An 18,660-nucleotide genomic window follows, 5' to 3' on the forward strand; every position below is an offset into this window, starting at 1 on the left:
CTTAATGCGTGTTGGTTTTTCATAGCCCTCTGAACTCTGCAACTTACTTATCTTCAAATTTTATCTGCTTTATGACCACTCTTGTTCTTCCATTATCATTTTATCTCAATATTTTTGCTTAAAATACATTTTCTACTAGTAGCTAATATTTTTTGCGCAAATACTTGGACTTGAACTCAAAGCCTCTCACTCTCCCTTGGCTTTTTAGCTCAAGGCACTGTACCACTTGAACTACAACTCACTTTCAGCATTTTGCTGGTTAATTGGAAATAAGAGTATCTTCAATTGTTCAACTTGATCCTTTATCTTGCCTTTTGAGTAGTAGGATTACAGGCATAAGCCACTAGCACTCAGCTACTAACAGCTCAAATTTTAATTCTGTATTTATCTTTATAAATCCCAATGATAACAGATTATTAACATGTATTTGTGAATGAGTGGTGGATGATATGAGAAGTAATTTGCTCATAGGACCTGCTACCATATGGCTGGGAATGGTACAACATTCAAATAAAAAACTCCAAAAATACTAAATTAGAATTCCTTTTGCCTCATGGCAATTTTATGCTTAGGAAAAATTATTAGAATTATTAGGGAATGATAGGGGAAAAAACAAAGGAGGAGGTAACAATGCTCAGTAGGAAATGTATTCATTACCCTACTCATGTAACTGTAACTCCTCTGTACAGTATTTTAACAGTAAAAATGCATATTAAAAAGTTAAAAATTAAAAAAATATATAAAAAGAATTATTAGGGAATAATTGACACATTCTTCTTCATGCTGTTTAGTAAAGAAAAATGTAGACCCCTCCCATCCTGGTAAAAATCTGCCTCTAAAGGCATGTGTTATCAAGAGCAATGAAAGATATCTACTTCCCAAGGTTGGGAAAAAGCTTATTAACAGGTCAGAATTATGTAATCAGTATGAGTTAAAAGGCAATTACTTTGTTAACAATTACAAATTAATAATATGAAACTAAGCAAGGAAATAAGAAATGGTAAGTAATGTCTTGCTTAATGGATTGAGGATATTAAAATCCCTTCTGTCTTCTCTGTAGACATGTTTAGAGAAGGAGAACAATGAATCCTCTCATACAACAGTGCCCTACCAGCAGTCAAAGGAAGGATGTCAAATTAGAATTAAGCAATGGATTTAACCAGTGATGAAAGCTCATTTCAGAGCATACTCAGGGCCAATAAGATTTACAGAAAATAAAACCACAGGAAATGTGATCAAGCTCCCTCAAACACCCTAGAGAGTATAGAAGGTACAGAGAATTAAAAGGTGTGGCTTTTTGCCAGCCTTGAAGTTGGTGCTAGAACACATGTTAAAATGTTCAAACAAAGCTACAGTAGAATAAGGAAAGTAAGGTTCCCCCCAAAATTATGTAACAGTGATTTTCATTTGGTTTGTTATGATGAGAAACACGTTATCAACAGAACCAAAAGGGTCCTCAAATTTAAAAATAGATGATTGTATTTCTGAATAGCTACTGCAAGCGCCCTCGGAGCAGCTGGACAAGTTTAAGATACTATGCTGCTAGAGGGCTTTAGGGTTACTAGAAAATATTTGGATGCATACTGGTCTGAGATAATAGTAAGCTTTCATGGGTTGCTTTTGTGGACAGAGAAGAGTTAGGGTCAAGACCTAGTGTGTTGAGGGTTCCACAGGATAAAAGTTGAGCCTAAGGTTATAATAGAGAAGATGCTTCCTTCCAATCATGGTTTGAGAAGAGAAGAGGACCTTGTTTGCAATATTCTACTGTGTTTTCAGCAGGGTTTATTCTTTCTAGAAAATATTTTTAAGCCATAATTGAGGTTCTCCATAGAAGTCACTTTCAACTTAGTCACACTAAAATGTATCTTAGTCAATAGGTTTGGATGGTTCTTCAAAAACAAAACAAAACAAAAACTAAGAAAACATAGCAGCCTTGACATCTTTAGCAGCTCTTAGGGAAACATCAATGCTTTTTGTTCTTATATAAGAATGATTGAAATGTATCTCAATGTAGTTATGAAAAGTAAGATAAAATACAGAAGGGAGACATTGTAGCCAAAAGTTGGTAGCTCATGCCTATAATCCTAGTTACTTGGGAGGTGGATAAATGGAGAGTGATAGTTCAAGGCCAGCTTAAGAAATCAGAGGGAAGGGATGGTAGGGGGAAAATAAAGGAAGAGGCAACAATACTTGATAAGAAATGTACTCATTACCTTGCTCATGTGATTGTAAACCCTCTGTAAGGTATTTTCACAATAAAAAACTTGTTAAAAAAGAAAAAAAACAAACATTCATAAGATCCCATCCCAACTAATCGTTCTGTGTGGTGGTACATCTCTCTAATGCTAGCTACTTAGCAGCCTGAGTTTAGAAAGATCAGGTTTCCAGGACAGTATAGGCAAAAAATAAGTTCTTGAGACCTCATCTCAAAAGAAAAGCAGTGCATGGTGGTGTTCATCCTGGCTATGGTAGGATGTGTAAATAGCGATATAGGCCTAGTCCATTCAGAGAAGAGAGCAAAAACCTATATTGAAAATAATCAGGGGTGGAGATGTGGCTCAAGTCAAGGGGGCATCTGGCTAGTAGATGCTAGTTCTGTATTCATACTCCAGAACTTTAAAAAAAACACAGAAAGAGATGTTTTGAAGGCATAGGTGAGAACCTAGAAAAGTTATAATGATCCAGAAAGCAAATAGGTGAGTGTCCAGTGCTGTACAGGTCTCTCTGGGGGTGAGAATCTTGGGCATCTTGGGCAGTGGTTTGAGTGAATTCTTGATGAATTAATGATGTCTGGCCAAATTGAAGGAGTTGAAATTTCTCTTAATCTGCTGTAGGTTTCAGGTACTCAGATGGGAGAGGATGGGCCCAAGGTATTTTAGAGATACTTGCTAATGACCTTTGGTAAGAGAATATATTTTGGGGAACCACATCTTTTTTTTTTACATATAAGTCAGCATTCAGAATACCTTCTTCCTCCTCCAATTGGACCCATGAATTTAGTTCACTGAGTGGAAGACGGTCCCAGGCAGACCCACCTATCCTGTGATCTTAGAACAATCTGGTCTTTTATCTGGGTGGATTCTGAATGGCTGGAATGACTGGATGAAAGTAGATTGCATAGAACTCCCTTGCATGGTTTGGCCTCTCATTTCCCAACAGCAAGGCTACCTGTCTGGCTGATCAAGGGAAGCAAAGTTTGCTCAATCCCTGAGGCTCAGAGACCTGCCCTCATACATTATGTGGGAAGTAGCTAAACTGCCTTTATACAAGAATGCTGACAGACCCAGGCTGCTTTCTTGAATAATGTCTGGAGTTCCTTCTCCTCAGAGCCACATTCTGCTAGGGCAGGAGTAAAATCAGGAGAAAAGAGTGGGGGAATTGTGGGAAAAACTTAGCAGTCTGTTTTAAACATGCCAAGTTGGTTTCTGCACACACCGTGGTGACAGTCAACTCTACTTTCTGAAGCGTCCTTTGGAAAGGAATGTCCGTGATGTCAAGTTGCTATTTTTGAGCCAGGTTGAGACGGATGACAACCGTTTATTGGACCCCCAAAAGAATTCGCCTTTAGCCAGAGACATTTTGCATATGCCAGAGAGATTGCCATACACACACATAATTTCAGCAACTTTACTGTGACTTCTTTGTCTAACACGATATGAATATAGCAAGTCCTATAATGGACTGAAGTCTAGCTGGAGAGCTTGAGCCGTCACAAGCCTACCCCCAAATGCTTGGAAGGAAATGCAGATATAATAGATAAGTCTGAGTTTTACAGAATTAAAGGCTGCGTGTCCGCCCTTGCACACAGAAGACATTTTCTCCTTTAATTCATACTCTTTAGTAGCCAGTTAAAATGCCAGGTGAAGCCAGGAGTCAAAACACATAAAACTACTTTGTGAGGGGAACTTTGAGGGGGGACTGCCTCAAAGAGCATTAGTAGGAAATACTGAGGCATTTGAGGCATGCAGAATAAGGATGGAGGAGATTGCCTCTTACCTGGGCTTCTTTTACTATGCCATTCTTCCTGCAGTTTCCACGTTGAGAGCCATTGCTCTGTTTCTTGTGATTGAGAACAGTCCCATTGCAAACAGCACCCCCTCCAGGATTAGCCATCTGTGGGAAGTGGATGGAGTGGTGAGTTTTTGAGGTGAGCTTTCCTTCAGATGTCTCTGGGAGCCCAACGTTTCAGTTTGTTAAGTAGCTGATGGGATGGGATTTAACACTTTGGGGCTGAGCCCTTAAAGGAATCCTACCCATCAGGCTTTTCCAGAAGAAGATCAACAACCTATCTTTTCATCAGGCCTTTAAATCACCTTTATACTCCTCAACACCAGCCAGAATGTAGATTCCATGGCAACAAATCTGCTTCTAAACCTGGGAAGGAAATCTGGCATGCAAACTCCTCTCAGAGTGTGAAGAAAGAAAAAGGAGAGAGAGAGAAAAAAAAAAAAACAAACCACAACCCAGCGGCAAATTTTCAAGAGGCAGGCTGGGAGGTGGAGAGTCACTTAAAGACACACACACACACACACACACACACACACACACACACACACACACACACACACACACACACACACACACACACACACACACACACACACACACACACACACACACACAGCCCAATCACGGAGATTTCTAAGTATTGTACAGCCAGTTTCAACTTATCCCCCTTTCCCTCCTTTTTAAAGGTAATTATATTTTTTTGGTTGTAAACTCATCTCAAAAGTCAAGATTTCTTTGTGCTCTGTAATAATATTCAGAAGTGATTGCCAGAGGCCAGAAAGAAAAGGAAACGAGAAGAATTATTGTTTAATGGATACAGAGCTTCAGTTAGAGCAGAAGAAAAAACAAGTTAAGACATTGATTTGTTACATAGCTATACTAATGCACTTAGAGCCTCTGGACTGTACACTTAAGAGTTGTTAAATGGTCAATGTTTACCCTAATAAGAACTGATTAAAAATAATAATTTCACAATTAACATAGATACATATGAAGCACAAACAACCATGTAAAATCAGTGATGGAATGAGGGGTTCTAATTCATCAACAATTCTAGTGAGTTAGAAGTATGAAAGAAAGAATATTTGACTGATGATCATGAATGCTTTATTGTTTGTTACATGGCCTAAAAGGAGCCACTTAAACATTTTATGTCTTTAGGTCTGTGAAAGAAAATAAAATATTTTTGCTATAAAAAATATCTTGAGTGTCTATTGGGGTGAGAGGAAAGAATAACTTTCGCTTGGGAGTATTCCTGACACAGGAGTTGGGAAGGAGATGGTCTGCCCTGTGTCCCAGTTGCCAGACACTTCCTGTTTATGCAATAATTTTTATTATCTATCTATCTATCTGTCTATCTATCTATCTATCTATCTATCTATTATATATATATTTGTCGGTCGTGGGGCTTGAACTCTGGACCTGGGTACTGTCCCTGAGCTCTTCAGTTCAAGGCTAGGACTCTAACACTTGAGCCACAGCAGTACTTCTGGTTTTCTGGTGGTTAATTAGAGATGAGTTCCACAGACTTTTCTGCCTGGGCTGGCTTTGAACCATGATCCTCAGATCTTAGCCCCCTTAGTAGCTAGGATTACAAGCATGAGCCACTGGTGCCAGATTTTCTTTTCATTTGTTAAAAAAATTCATTTTAAATTACATTTTTATTGTCTTTTTTTTTTTGGTCATGGGGCCTGGGCCTGGGCTCTGTCCTTCAGCTCTTCAGCTCAAGGCTAGCACTCTACCACTTGAGCCATAGCGCCAATTCTGGTTTTCTGGTGGTTAAAATTGGAGATAGGAGTCTTATGTACTTTCCTGCCCCAGCTGGCTTTGAACCTCGATCCTCAGATCTCAGTTTTCTGAGTAGCTAGGATTACAGGCATGAGCCTCAGCTTCCAGCCTATTTTTATTATCTTGGCTTCCAGCCTATTTTTATTATCTTTAAGGAGTACAAAGAGATTACCATTCAATACTTCAGTTTGTAAGCACAATGCATCCTGATTGCTATGGCACCTTCTATCTAATTTTTATTCTTATTCTTTCAGTGTACCGATCATCATAGGTCTGTTTTGTTTTTCTTTTATTATAAGTAAACAGCACTGCACTACCAGATTTGTTGGGAAATGTCAATCATTTACAAGTTGTTGTGTCTTTCAAAACCCACCATGGTGGTTTTCCATTGTTGGGGCTCAGAAAATCATGCTCTAAAGCTAAGAGTTTAGAAGGAAAGTTCCTCTCTTAACATTTCCTGCCCACTGTCTCCTGTTCCCTGTCTCCTCCCAAATAATAATCAAGAAAGCTAGTATTCTGGTTCCATTAAATGGGTTATAATGACTGAAACCTCTTTTCTTCGATGCAAGCCATTAAGCTTAAAAATATGGCCTATCTGTTCCATATTTTCTGCTTTGGGGATAACCATAAAGAAATTTTCTAACCTGCCTTGTCTGATAGTAGATCATAAGACCCTCTTTCAGAAGAGATTCTCCCATATCTGGGCCAAAAGATATTGTTCTGAGAGACTAGAAGAATCTAGACATGTCTTGCTGGGTTTCTCTACTCAATGTAAAATGGATTATCTATCCTGGGCTTTGGGTCATGTATCATGTAAAACTAAAGCTATGCTCAAATAAGTGTATATTTTTCTTTGATTTGTTGTGCTACTGTCTTTGAGTATAATGATCTCAATTTTGCCCCTCAGAAAGGACCACGCCTTTTTCTGATTTATTGAATCAATAGATACAAATACAACAAATCAATTCACAAAAATGAAAAGATTGAAGCGGTGCCTATTACCAGAACCTCATCTCTTGGTTCTACACTACCTTGGTTGGGGTTTGTTTCTCCTCCAAGATGATGTTGTTTCCAGAAGAGGTGATTATAATGCTTCTGTGGGCATGGAATCATGTAGGAGATCCACTGTTTCCCATTTCCAGAAGTGTTGGAGGGATAAGGTCATAGTTCAAATGGTAGATAAGGTTAATAATAAATATATGTCCAGTCCCAATTGTGTTTCCTACTCAGATGTGTGTGTTTGTATGTGTGTATTTACCAGTGCTGGGGTTTCAACCCAGGGTGAAGATGCTGTCTCTTATTTTTTATTTTATTTTATTATTTTTTAACAGCAGTCTGGTTCTCTACCCTCTAAGCCACAACTCCACTTCTGGGTTTTTTTGTGTTTTAAATGGAGATAAGAATCTCAAGGATTTTCCTGCCTGGATTGGTTTTGACTTGAGTTCTTCAGATGAGAGCCCCCACTAAGTAGCCATGATGATAGGTGTGAACCATCTGCATCCAACTCAGAACTTTTGTGGTATCTCTTGCAACCTTTGTCACCAAAGCAGAATGATTTTTCTACCAGTCTCTTCCCTGGAAGTAAATAGGATATAGAGAGTTAAGCCTTTGTTGTCATATCTCCTTCTAAGATGAACACAGGTGGAAAGATAAAAAAGTAGGACAGAGTACTGATAACGGTTGGCCTGAAAGACTGCCACATATGACCAAGAAAGATAAGTTGACAGATATTATATTATTTTGACTGTGCTCCATTGTCTTGTGCAAAGCTATTGCTATTTTAAATTAATTATTATTAGTGGTAGTGATTGTAGTAGAACCTTGAGCACACTAAACACTTCCTGTATCCCAGTCCCAAAAGCTAGTCATTGAATAAGAATCTTGAGATTAAATTGGGAAAATTAGATCTTTTCTTTTTTATTTTCCTCTTTCTCCTTTCCTTTTCTCTTTTGCATTCTCCTCGTTCCTTCAAACTTTTCTCTTTATCTCTTGTTTATTTTTTTCTTTAAAGGGGGCAAAAATGCTTTGTAAAGAAAGTGTCTCGAAATTCAGCTTCAGCTTGACTATATTCTTTTGAATATTTTTATTATCTTTAAGTAGTGTACAAAGGAGCTACATTCAACAAAACAATTTATACATACAGTGCCTCTGGAACAATGTCACTCCCTTTAACAGGCTCACTCACCCCTCCCAACCCATCTTGTCCCTCACTTTTCTTCATTTTTAGGATATGTATTGATTTTTTTTTTTTACCATTTAATAAAGCAATTCATGTATCCAGTGCATCTTGATCTGTGTCATCCCTTTAACACCTTAACTCTTCCTTTGTTTTGTTCGGTTCTGTGGTATGTAAAATGTGTTCTTGCCTGCATTCTATATTCCCTTTCCCTGTTCATTCTTCACGCTCTCTTTCCTTGCCGCATCCCTTACAAATAACCACTTCCTAGTACTTATTTTGTTGGCCTTTTGAGTTTGACTTACTGAAGAATTAAACTATATGCATTTTCCATAAAGTCTATTCTACTTCAGGTAATTCATATATAACCACTTGCATACTCTATTTGTAGATTTATTTGTAGATTTAGAGACACATTCTCCCTACCACAAATCAGGGTAATCATGCAATGTGAGTTTCTCTGGGTCTAGCTTACTTCCCTTTAATATAATTTTTTTCCAAGTCTTTCCATTTCCTTATGAGTGGTACAATATCATTCTCTGATAGATGGGTAGAATTCCACTGTGTATATAATACCACATTTTTTGGATCCATTCATCCATGTAGTCTTGTTTGTGCCCTATTGGATAAATGCCCAGGAGTGGAATTTCTAGGTCGCAGAGTAGCTCTATCTTTAGTTTTTTTTTTTTTTTTTTTTTTTTGGTCAGTAGTAGGGCCTGAATTCTGGGCCTGGGTGCTGTCCCTCAGCTCTTAAGCTCTTCAGCTCTTCAGCTCAAGGCTAGCACTCTATGACTTGAGCCATAGCGCACTTCCGTTTTTTTTTTTTTTCTGTTTATGTGGTATTGAGGAATCGAACCCAAGGCCTCATGCATGCAAGGCAAGCACTCTACTGAGCCACCTTCCCGGCCCTATGTTCAGTTTTTTGAGAAACCCCCATACCATTTCCAGAGTGGTTGAGCAAGCTTTCATTCCTACCAAAAAATGTATTTGAGTTCCCCTCCCAGATTTCTGCTTTAGAGTCTCATGAACTTTTTTTTTTATGAATTATCCTCAAACCATGGTCCCTTAATCTCTGTCTCCTAAAAGTTCAGATTATAGGCTTGAGCCACTGTTCCAAGCTCAGTATATGTTCTTTTTGTCTGGTTTCTTTACCCAATTGTTATGTTTGAGTAAAGAGTCATCTATGTTGTAGTATGTTGTGGTAACTTGTTTATTTTTACCTCTACATGGTATTCCACTACATACACATGCCACAGTTTATCAATCCTATCTTGTGTTGTTTCTAGTTTGGGGGTATTAAAATGATCACTAATAAAACTTTTTTAGCCCATCTTTTTTGTCAACCATTTCAACCATTTCTATCTATTTATATTGAGTTTGTACCTAGAACTAGAATTACCAGGAACTAACTTTGCATCTGTTCAACTTTGGAAGATATTGATGAATTATTTTCCAAGTGTCTGTACCAGTGGCTATACTAGTATCAAGGTATTAAGTTATTCCACATCATTTGTGTGGTCAGCTTATTAAAATTTTAACCTATCTGGTGACTATGTAGCAATATCTCATTAGGGTTTAAATAGTTATTGTTAGCTGTAAGATAGGCTTTATATCTGGTTAAATTTATAAATCTAAAATCCAATTTAGTGATTCTTTTTTTCTAAAACCTAAAGCTCAAACTCCAACATCAAACTTCCAGATACCAAGTTGTTTAATTGTGATTTTTCTTATGAAAAGGGGTTTGGGGAATTAAATCACTGTGGCAGAAGATGGAAACTTCTTTCTTTCATTTTTTTTTTTGGGTCCTGTTGTGGGGCCTGAACTCTGGGCCTAGGCGCTGTCCCTCAGCTCTTCAGCTCTAGGCTAGCGCTCCACCACTTGAGCCACAGCGCCACTTCCGGCTTTTTTCATTTTGCTTATGTGGTACTGAGGAATTAAACCCATGGTCTCAGGCATGCAAGGCAAGCACTTTACCACTGAGCCATCTTCCCAGCCCCAAACTTATTTCTTTCATATGCATAATTTCTCTCCTTCAGTGACAAGTGTGGCACATATGCATAGGCCAGGCTATTCTGAATGCTGGACAAGCATTGTACCACTGATCAACACCAGTGAGTCATGCCCCACAAACCTTTTTACCTTGTAAACCAGAATTTTTACTTTCTTTAGATTGGCTTGGATTGATTGGTTTCTTTTTTCTTATTTTCACCTGGTCCTGAATTCGGGATTCATGATACATGACAAACAGAGATCTTTGTATGTTGTTGTTGTTGTTGTTGTTTGTATTTCCAAACTGAGTAAATATGTTGAGTAGAGCTGCAAGTAGCTAATTACATAATTTGTCGACTCAATATAAAATGAAAATTTAGACTCTGAGTTTAAAGAATAAACATTACTTGCACCCCCTGTATGTCTTGCCTGATCCTTCCCATTTCAACTTTCCACGGCTAGCCCTTCTGCTGGAGGTCTGACCCTATTCAGATTTTCTTGACTGATTTTTAAAATTTTATATTAATAGAACTCTTTACAATTAATTTTTTAATTTTATTTTTTTTCTCTGTTCCAGGGCTTGAACTCAGTGACTGGGAACTGTCCCTGAGCTTCTTTGGCTCAAGGATAGCACTCTACTACTTGAGTGATAGCACCACTTCCGGCTTTTTCTGTGTTTGTGATACTGAAGAATTGAACCCAGGGCTTCAAGCATGCTAGGCAAGCAGTCTAACCAATAAGCTATATTTCCAGCCCAATTTTAATTTTTCGTTGTTGTTATAAAGGTGATGTATAGAAGGGTTTCAATTTCCCAAGTCAGGAAGTGGTGCTGTAGCTCAAGTGGTAGAGCGCTTGCCTTGAGCTGAAGAGCTGAGGGACAGCACCCAGGCCCAGAGTTCAAGCCCCACGACCGACCAAAAAAAAAAAAAAAGAGTTATCAATTTCCCAAGTCAGGTAAAGAGTACATTTCTTTTTGGATAATGTCACTCTTTCCTTTGCTCTCTCCCATGTTTTTCCTCCTGTCTCCACCCACGAGTTGTATAGTTCATTTTTTTCTTCATATGAGATGTTTATTTTTTAATTTAGTTTTAAAAGTGGTGTACAGAGGGGTTACAGTTACATAAGTAAGGTAATGAGTACATATCTCTTCAGTTACCCCTTCCCTCATTTTCTCCCACTTCTACCCCAACTCCCCTCTCCTCAAGTTGTAAAGCTCATTTCCAACATAGTGTCTTGTGAGTATCACTGATGCATCGGCTCACTCTTTGTCCTACTGTTTCTGTGATTTTCCTTCCCTTCCTCAAATCAGATAAACTTATATACAAGACAGAGGATACCAAAATCAGAAACAGTGACCACAGGAAATAAACCAGGGGAAAAGAAGAAAGAAAAAAAAAGAAACAATTGCAAACAGTACGCTTAAAAAATAGAAAAAAGAAAAACAAAACAGTGTCTGGTGCGGACCCTTGCTGCATTTGTTCACCCTTTAGGATTAACTTGTGTCTTTCTCTTTTCCTCAATATTGTGATTTATTGTTTCAGGCAAAAGTAATTTGTTTATTGTTGTTACTAGATAACATTCATTTTATAAAAAAATTTAAATTGCTACTACTGGTGTAGTAGTCACATCTGAGTATCATTTTCTCAGATATCACACACACACACACACACACACACACACACACACACACACACACACACACACACCCCACGTTATGATGGAATTATTCTTTTCTGAATAACAATGTTTGAAGGGATGATGAATGAGTTTGGAGTTGGAATAGAATGTCAGTTTCCCTATAACAACAGTGTTAAATTTCCAGAATATCTTGACACATTTAATCACATCATCTTCTCTTATTATCTTTATTCCATTCCATTCTGAGAGAACTCATGTACAAAATTTTAGCTGATGATATACCAAATCTATATTTAACCTGTATTTCAAATTCTGGGAACACAATTTCCTTTCAGACCATTTCCTAGTTGGTTAATTTCTAGTTTTTGCCCTGCTGGTGTGAGGACAATCAGAGAAACACATGTGTATGACATGTTATAGAAAAGAAAAAACCTGACAGAATTGGACCACAAGTCATTAGTACTTCACTGACATCTTTCTTTGTCCTGAATGTAAGGAGAAATTATCAAGAATTTTCTTCTCATGCTTTTAAAGTTTCTAGAACTGATTTTTACTGTTCTTAGATTTTTATATAATATAATTGATATAGTGTATAATACATACAACTTATTATATAATTTATATTATAATTTTACATTATATATTATATTGTTCATATATATCATTCCATATCACATTCCATTTACTCATTTAATTATAATTTCTTGACTTTTAGTATATTCAGTTATGTAACTATCAATATTATATTTTTTTGGTGCTGGTCCAGAGGTTTGAAATCAGGGCCTGACTGCTGTCCTTGAGCTTCTTTTCATAGCTAGAGCTTGAGCTAGAGCTCTACTTTGGGTTTTTGGGGGTAGTTTATTGGATATCATAGTCTCACAGCTTTTCTTGTCTGGGTTGGCTTTGAACCTCAATTCTCATATTTCAGCCTCATAAATAGCTAGGATTACAGGCATCAGCTACCAGCACCCTGGTTCAACCCTACTTTTATTCCTGAAGAAAATTCATGTTATTAGCCAATACTTCCCTTTTTCTGTCAATCTCTATTCACTTCTTACTGAGTCACCTCTACTTTGTCTTTATAGTTTAATTTGCTATGAACATTTCATAGAAAGAAATTACACTATAAGTTATATTTTGTAAATGGCCTCTTCTATTTAGTAGAATGTTTTGGGAACTTATCTACATTCATGTATAATGTTTTTGAGGGTCATCTTTCAGTACTTCACTTTTTCTGGCTAAATAATACTCTTCCTAACATACAGCATTTTGCTTTGTATATATATATATGTATATATATTTGTATATATATATTGCTTATCCATTTATGATAGACAAGTAGATTATTGTTGGCCAGTATAATAATGTCAAGTTTTTATGTAGAAATATAATTTTATTTTCTTGGGCACCATGGTATGGTATACATATTTGGGGTTTTATGAATATATGGCTCCTGGCTTCTAACTCCAATAGCTCATGTAATTTCCTAAGTGATTAGGATAATAAGATTATCTTGTCATTGGTTCTTAAAGCAGATTTAGAGGATTCAGAATGATCAAGGTGATTGTCAGTAATGTTCTACTGCTTCTAGCCTCAGAAATTATTTCAGAAAGCAAAATCTCTCCCTGATCTGCCTACCGTCTCCTTTCTGCTATTTCATCTCAGGCCATCATAAAATTTCAGACAATAAAATTTCTGTTCCTAAGGTGGGTCATAGAAACTCAAATGTATTCTAATCTTTCTTTATGTCTTAGATGTATCCATACAATTCTCTGATTTACCTTTCCTGACAGTCAGTCATATGACCCCTATAGCAGAAGGAATGCTACATTTTACTTGCAAGGAAGAACTACTATACAGAGAAGTCACAAAGAATCTGATTAGCTCAAAAGCTATGCACATATGACCATATAAGAAGATGCTAAGTGAAATGGACCCCAAGATATGAACACAAGAGGTAATTTTTGTTGTTGCTGTTTTTAATGTACTATGTGATTTTTTTTTGTTTCCTTTGTATGTTCTTCCCCATGTTGTCACTATATTTGATTTTGGTACTCTGCATCTTGTATACACATTTATCTAATTTGGGGTGGGGAAGAAATAACAGAACACTAAAACAGGACACAGAAAGACCCATTGCAACAATGATACACAGAGGACACTACAGTGAAAATGAACTTTACAACTTTGGAGTGGAGAGGAGTGAAGGGGATAGGGAAGGGAAGGGATAGTGGGAGAATAACAAAGGAGGGGGAGAAGAAATGTACTCTTACCTTACTCATATAACCCTCTGTCTAGCATCTTCACAATAAAATAAAATTAAAAAAAGAATCTGAATAGACAGTCTTGCTGGATTTTCTCACTCAGCCTATTAGCATTAGACATGTGGTTATCCATGCTTCATCACATGTAGGTAATGAGGTAAAATCCCAAAGGACAGAGGTTAGAGAGTTTCTGGGTAGCTGAACACATGAAGGTTCCTGGAGAGTAGTATGTCACAGAAGGAATGTGGCTTTGACCCCTCTCGGTGTATCTCTGTACACTTTGTAATATCATTCTGAATGAACTAGGACATGAATATAAGCAAGCATTTCCTTGAGTTGTGTGGCCGCTTGAGAAAACTAATTAAATTTAGGCAAGGGCTTGTAGGAAGCCTGACTTGTAGCTGGTAGATCAGGAGCATGGATCATAAATGGAGGTTTGCTGTGAGCTTCTAGACTAGAAAGAGGAATAGTATGAAGGATGAACCCTCCATCATGTAACTTGAGCTAAGAAGACAGTATCAAAGAGGAATTGGCTTAGAAAGGTTAGTTAACTGGTGTCTGCCTTAGAATCGATGATGATCTTCCTGGTGGTGAGCAATCCCACGACTTCAGGCTCACAGAAATGATCTGTGTTTTAAGCTGGCCGTAGGAGATGCAGAGTTTGGATTTATTTGGTTATTGCTTATTTATTTAGTGCCCAGTGCTAGCCTTGCATTCCTATGTGACAGTTTTGCTCAAGATGACACTCAGCTACTTGAGCCACACACCTCCACTTTTGGTGGCTAACTAACTTCACTATCTTTTGCATTTATCTGCCAGGAGTGGCTTTGAACCCTGATCCTCCAATCGCAGTTGAATATCTGGGATTATAGGCATGAGGCACTCATGGCCACGGGTGCTAAACAGTACTGACTGTTTGGTTTTTCTTGATATCATCAGTGTTATATCTAAGGACAGAATTGTGTCATAAGATAACTCTGTGCTTAATATTTGAGAAACTGCTGGGCGGGGCTGCCCTGTAATGTGGCGGCACAGTGTTATATTTTACCTCCTATGAATAAAGATTCTCCATTTCACATCTTCCATACTTGTTATTATTGCAGAAATGATTTTCTGATGACAAGATGGTCAACAATTTTCCAGTTTGTTTTTGGGAGTTGGAATTCACATGCATTGCCTGGCACTGGTTTGGATAAACAAACTCTCTTTTGAAAGTAAAATTATTTCTTCCCAACAAGGTAAATGAATGTACCCAGGAAATGAGTGTCCTTGAAGGCAAGTCTAGAATAAGAACTTTTGACAGACATCTGGTTATCTTGGTAGTCAAAATGCCAAGGTCATCAGTGTAGCAATGTATTCTTGCTTATTCTTGCCCTGGGCTACCCTAAGCATTATGGGAGGCTGACAGAACAAGACAAACTCTGTTTTGTTGAAGATCTTATAAACTATCTTGAAGAGATACAATAACTGTTAAAATTAAAATTAATGTGCCCTTTGTGTCAACAATCTTGCTTTTGAGAATCTAACCTAGGCCACTCACAACCCCAAACTCATTGACACCTGTTATTAAATATATTAGGCGGTCACAGAATTGTTTGGAGTAGAAAATGAGGGGGAAAACATAAGAAAATAGGCAAACAGAAAAAAAAAAAACAACCTGAATATCTATCAGTTGTACAATGACCCTTCAATTTCTGTCACCACTCTAGAATGAAACATTATGCAGGTATGATAAGGAGAATAATGTCAGAGGCTGAAGAGTAATTTTGTGAATAAAACAATTTTTTTTCTGAACCTGCTAACACTATCCTGGATGACCACCTCCATCCTCTTACATTCTACCCCTCTTTTCCTTCTGTCCCTGCCTTCTATATTCCTTTACCCCTACTTTTCATCTCTTGTTTTTCTTTCTTCTCCTTTCCCCGTTCAGAATTTGCCTTTGGCTCCTGTGGTTCTGTGACTCACAGGGTTCTGGAACCAAACATTTATGCATATAACCTAGAGGGTTATGCCATTTTTTTTTTTTTGGGTCCGGTCGTGGGGCCTGAACTCTGGGCCTGGGCACTGTCCCTCAGCTCTTTAGCTCAAGGCTAGCGCTCTACCACTTGAGCCACAGCGCCACTTCTGGCTTTTTTTCTTTTTGTTTATGTGGTGCTGAGGAATAGAACCCAGGGCCTCATGCATGCAAGGCAAGCGCTCTACCACTGAGTCACCTTCCCAGCCCAGTTTATGCAATTTTTAAGAGCATAATTCAGCAGCACTAAGTACATTTACATTGTTGTGCAGACAATATGTGGAACTCTTTCTGCGTTATAAACCCAAACTTCACACCTATTAACCACTATTTTCCCCTCTTTCCAACCTTGATAACCACTACCCTCCTTTCTATCACTTTGAAACTGTGTCATTTTTATGAAGAACATAAGCACTTCTAAAATAAAGAAAAAGGTAGAATTCTCATTTTTGGTGTCTATGAAAAATATTTTGTTAATGTTTGAATTTTGAGAAGGTATAATTATTTAGCTTCCTCCATTTCTTTTCTAAACATAACATTTTCTTAAATATTGTACAGGAGCAAGTTGGTCATATAAAGTAAAAAATAATGAACTTTTTTTTTTGTTGGAGCTGGCTCTCAGCTCTTCAGCTCAAGACTAGCGTTCTACCACTTGAGCCACAGAACCACTTCCGGATTTTTCTGCTTATGTGGTGCTGAGGAATCAAACCCAGGGCCTCATGCATGAAAGACAAGCACTCTACCACTGAGCCACCTCTCCAGCCTTGAACTTCTTTTTCTAGTACTACTGCATTTTGGATCTTTAGTTTTAGTGAATAAAATGCTATTACCTCCCTCTTTTTTTTTTTCTGTTTACTTCCAGTGGGGTGAGGCAGAAATTTAGAGCAGTGCCCAGATTGGTTGATGGCATTCCACAGTTAGTAACTTTGTTTAACCAGCCCAGTTTGCTTTAGTAGAGAGATAGAACTTCCTTAAACCTCTCATAAACCAGCATCAGCTTCAGGATGACAGACAGGAGAACTTGGTTATCAACCAAGTACAATATTGGTGATGTAGGGAGAAGATTGGAAAAATTCCTTGGATGCTTACAGAGTATGTGAGGAACTGACACTGGGCTCAAAGTGGTGGAATGCTAAGCCTTGATCATAGAAGCTCAGGGATAGTGCCCAGACCCTGAGTTCAAGCCCCTGAAAAAAATCATTCACTTACATACTAGATGGTAAAAGACAAAAAAAATACACTTGGACATAATAAACAGTACCGGACTCTAGACGTTCACACATTGAGATCAAAGGAGGATATTCTTAGGAGAAGATCACAAAGGTTCAATAGCTATGGGCATCTGATCATATAAAATGGTGTTTATAAAAACGAATTCCAAGAAATGGAAACAAGTTTGCTTCTTCGTTTTCTTTGTTGCCAATTTTGTTTTCTGCCCCTTTTGCCTTGTATGTAAGTTTATCTGTTTTGGGGAGGGTCAGGGGGAGTTCAGAAATGATGGGACAAAGGGTGAATGATAACAGCAGTGATACTCACTAGGCACTATGTTGAAAATGAACTATACAACTTGTGGGGGAGGGGTCGGGAGGAAAAAACTGGGAGAAAATGAGGAAAGAAGCAACACTGTTCAAAAAGAAATGGACTAGCTACCTGACTTATGTAACTGTAACCTCTCTGTACATAACCTTTACAATAACAATAAAACCTTTTTTAAATGAGTGTGTTTATCAGGGCAAAGATCCTGAGCTATATGTTCCACTGGCCAAAAGTTCTGACAAGGGACTTTCTTTTTTATTGCTGTTGCATTATTAAAAATTATTATTATTAAATCATTGAACAACGGGGTTTTAATTCAACACTGACAAGGGACATTCACAGTTAACCAGTGTGGTGGGGAAGAGACCTAGAAAATCCCTTGGATGCACCAGAATAGACAGTACCTGGCACCAAGGCAGTTGATTTTAAGTGTGTGGATCTGCTAACTTTAATCAAGTTGCATTTCCTTTTCATTTATTCAGGTAAAAGATAACTGAAATGCCATCTTTTTCTCCTGTCTTCTTACCACAGAACAAACACTTATGGTGTATATCATACTTAAGAAGTGCCTAGAGGAGCTGGGAAGGTGGCTCAGTGGTAGAGCACTTGCCTTGCATGCATGAGGCCCTGGGTTCGATTCCTCAGCACCCCATAAGCAAAAAGAAAAAAGCCGGAAGTGGCGCTGTGGCTTAAGTGGTAGAGCTCTAGCCTTGAGCTGAAGAGCTGAGGGACAGCGCCCAGGCCCAGAGTTCAGCCCCACGACTGGACCCCCCCCCCCCCAAAAAAAAAGAAGTGTCTAGATTACAAGAAATAAGCCATTGCTTTGGGATAGTTAATTTAAAATACCTCCCATCAGCACAAAATATCCCATGAAGAATGTCCTTGGCAACATTAGGCTTTGTTACCAAAGATTGCTTATAAATTTTATTTGGAATACAGATTACAACATTTTAGATAGGAAGGAGTTTTATTTAATTTGTAATTTACAACTAAATTATTACACTAAAAGAGAAACATGATTCCATGAAATTTTCTACTTTATGTACTAATATCTTACAATGAGATAAAAAGGGCAGATATTTGTATTCTTTTATGAGTAAAACATTGAGGCCAAAGTGGTTGGGCCATTAGCTTATGATTTCACCCTGTGATTGGAAGTCACACATAATTTATATCTGAGAGTGTGAGAGTCAATCTCCCTTACTCAAATACATATGAGTGGGATGGTGCATCTGAACAATAATTAG

General features: G+C 37.8%; 1 protein-coding gene across 1 annotated transcript in view; it reads right to left on the minus strand.

Moving 5' to 3' along the window:
• The window catches only part of Sptlc3 (serine palmitoyltransferase long chain base subunit 3), a 115,571-nt gene extending 111,122 nt beyond the window's left edge, over positions 1-4,449 (minus strand). Inside the window, exons 1-2 of the mRNA XM_070006737.1 lie at positions 4,314-4,449; positions 3,997-4,113 (exon numbers count right to left, since the gene is read on the minus strand). Coding sequence (XP_069862838.1) covers positions 3,997-4,113; positions 4,314-4,394 — 198 coding nt within the window. The 5' untranslated portion in view covers positions 4,395-4,449. The remainder of the gene's footprint in view (positions 1-3,996; positions 4,114-4,313) is intronic.
• Between the last annotated feature and the right edge of the window lie 14,211 nt (positions 4,450-18,660).

The sequence above is a fragment of the Dipodomys merriami genome, unplaced genomic scaffold (genome assembly GCF_024711535.1).
Source record: "Dipodomys merriami isolate MVZ:Mamm:240054 unplaced genomic scaffold, mDipMer1.0.p SCAF_7, whole genome shotgun sequence".
Lineage (NCBI taxonomy): Eukaryota > Metazoa > Chordata > Mammalia > Rodentia > Heteromyidae > Dipodomys > Dipodomys merriami.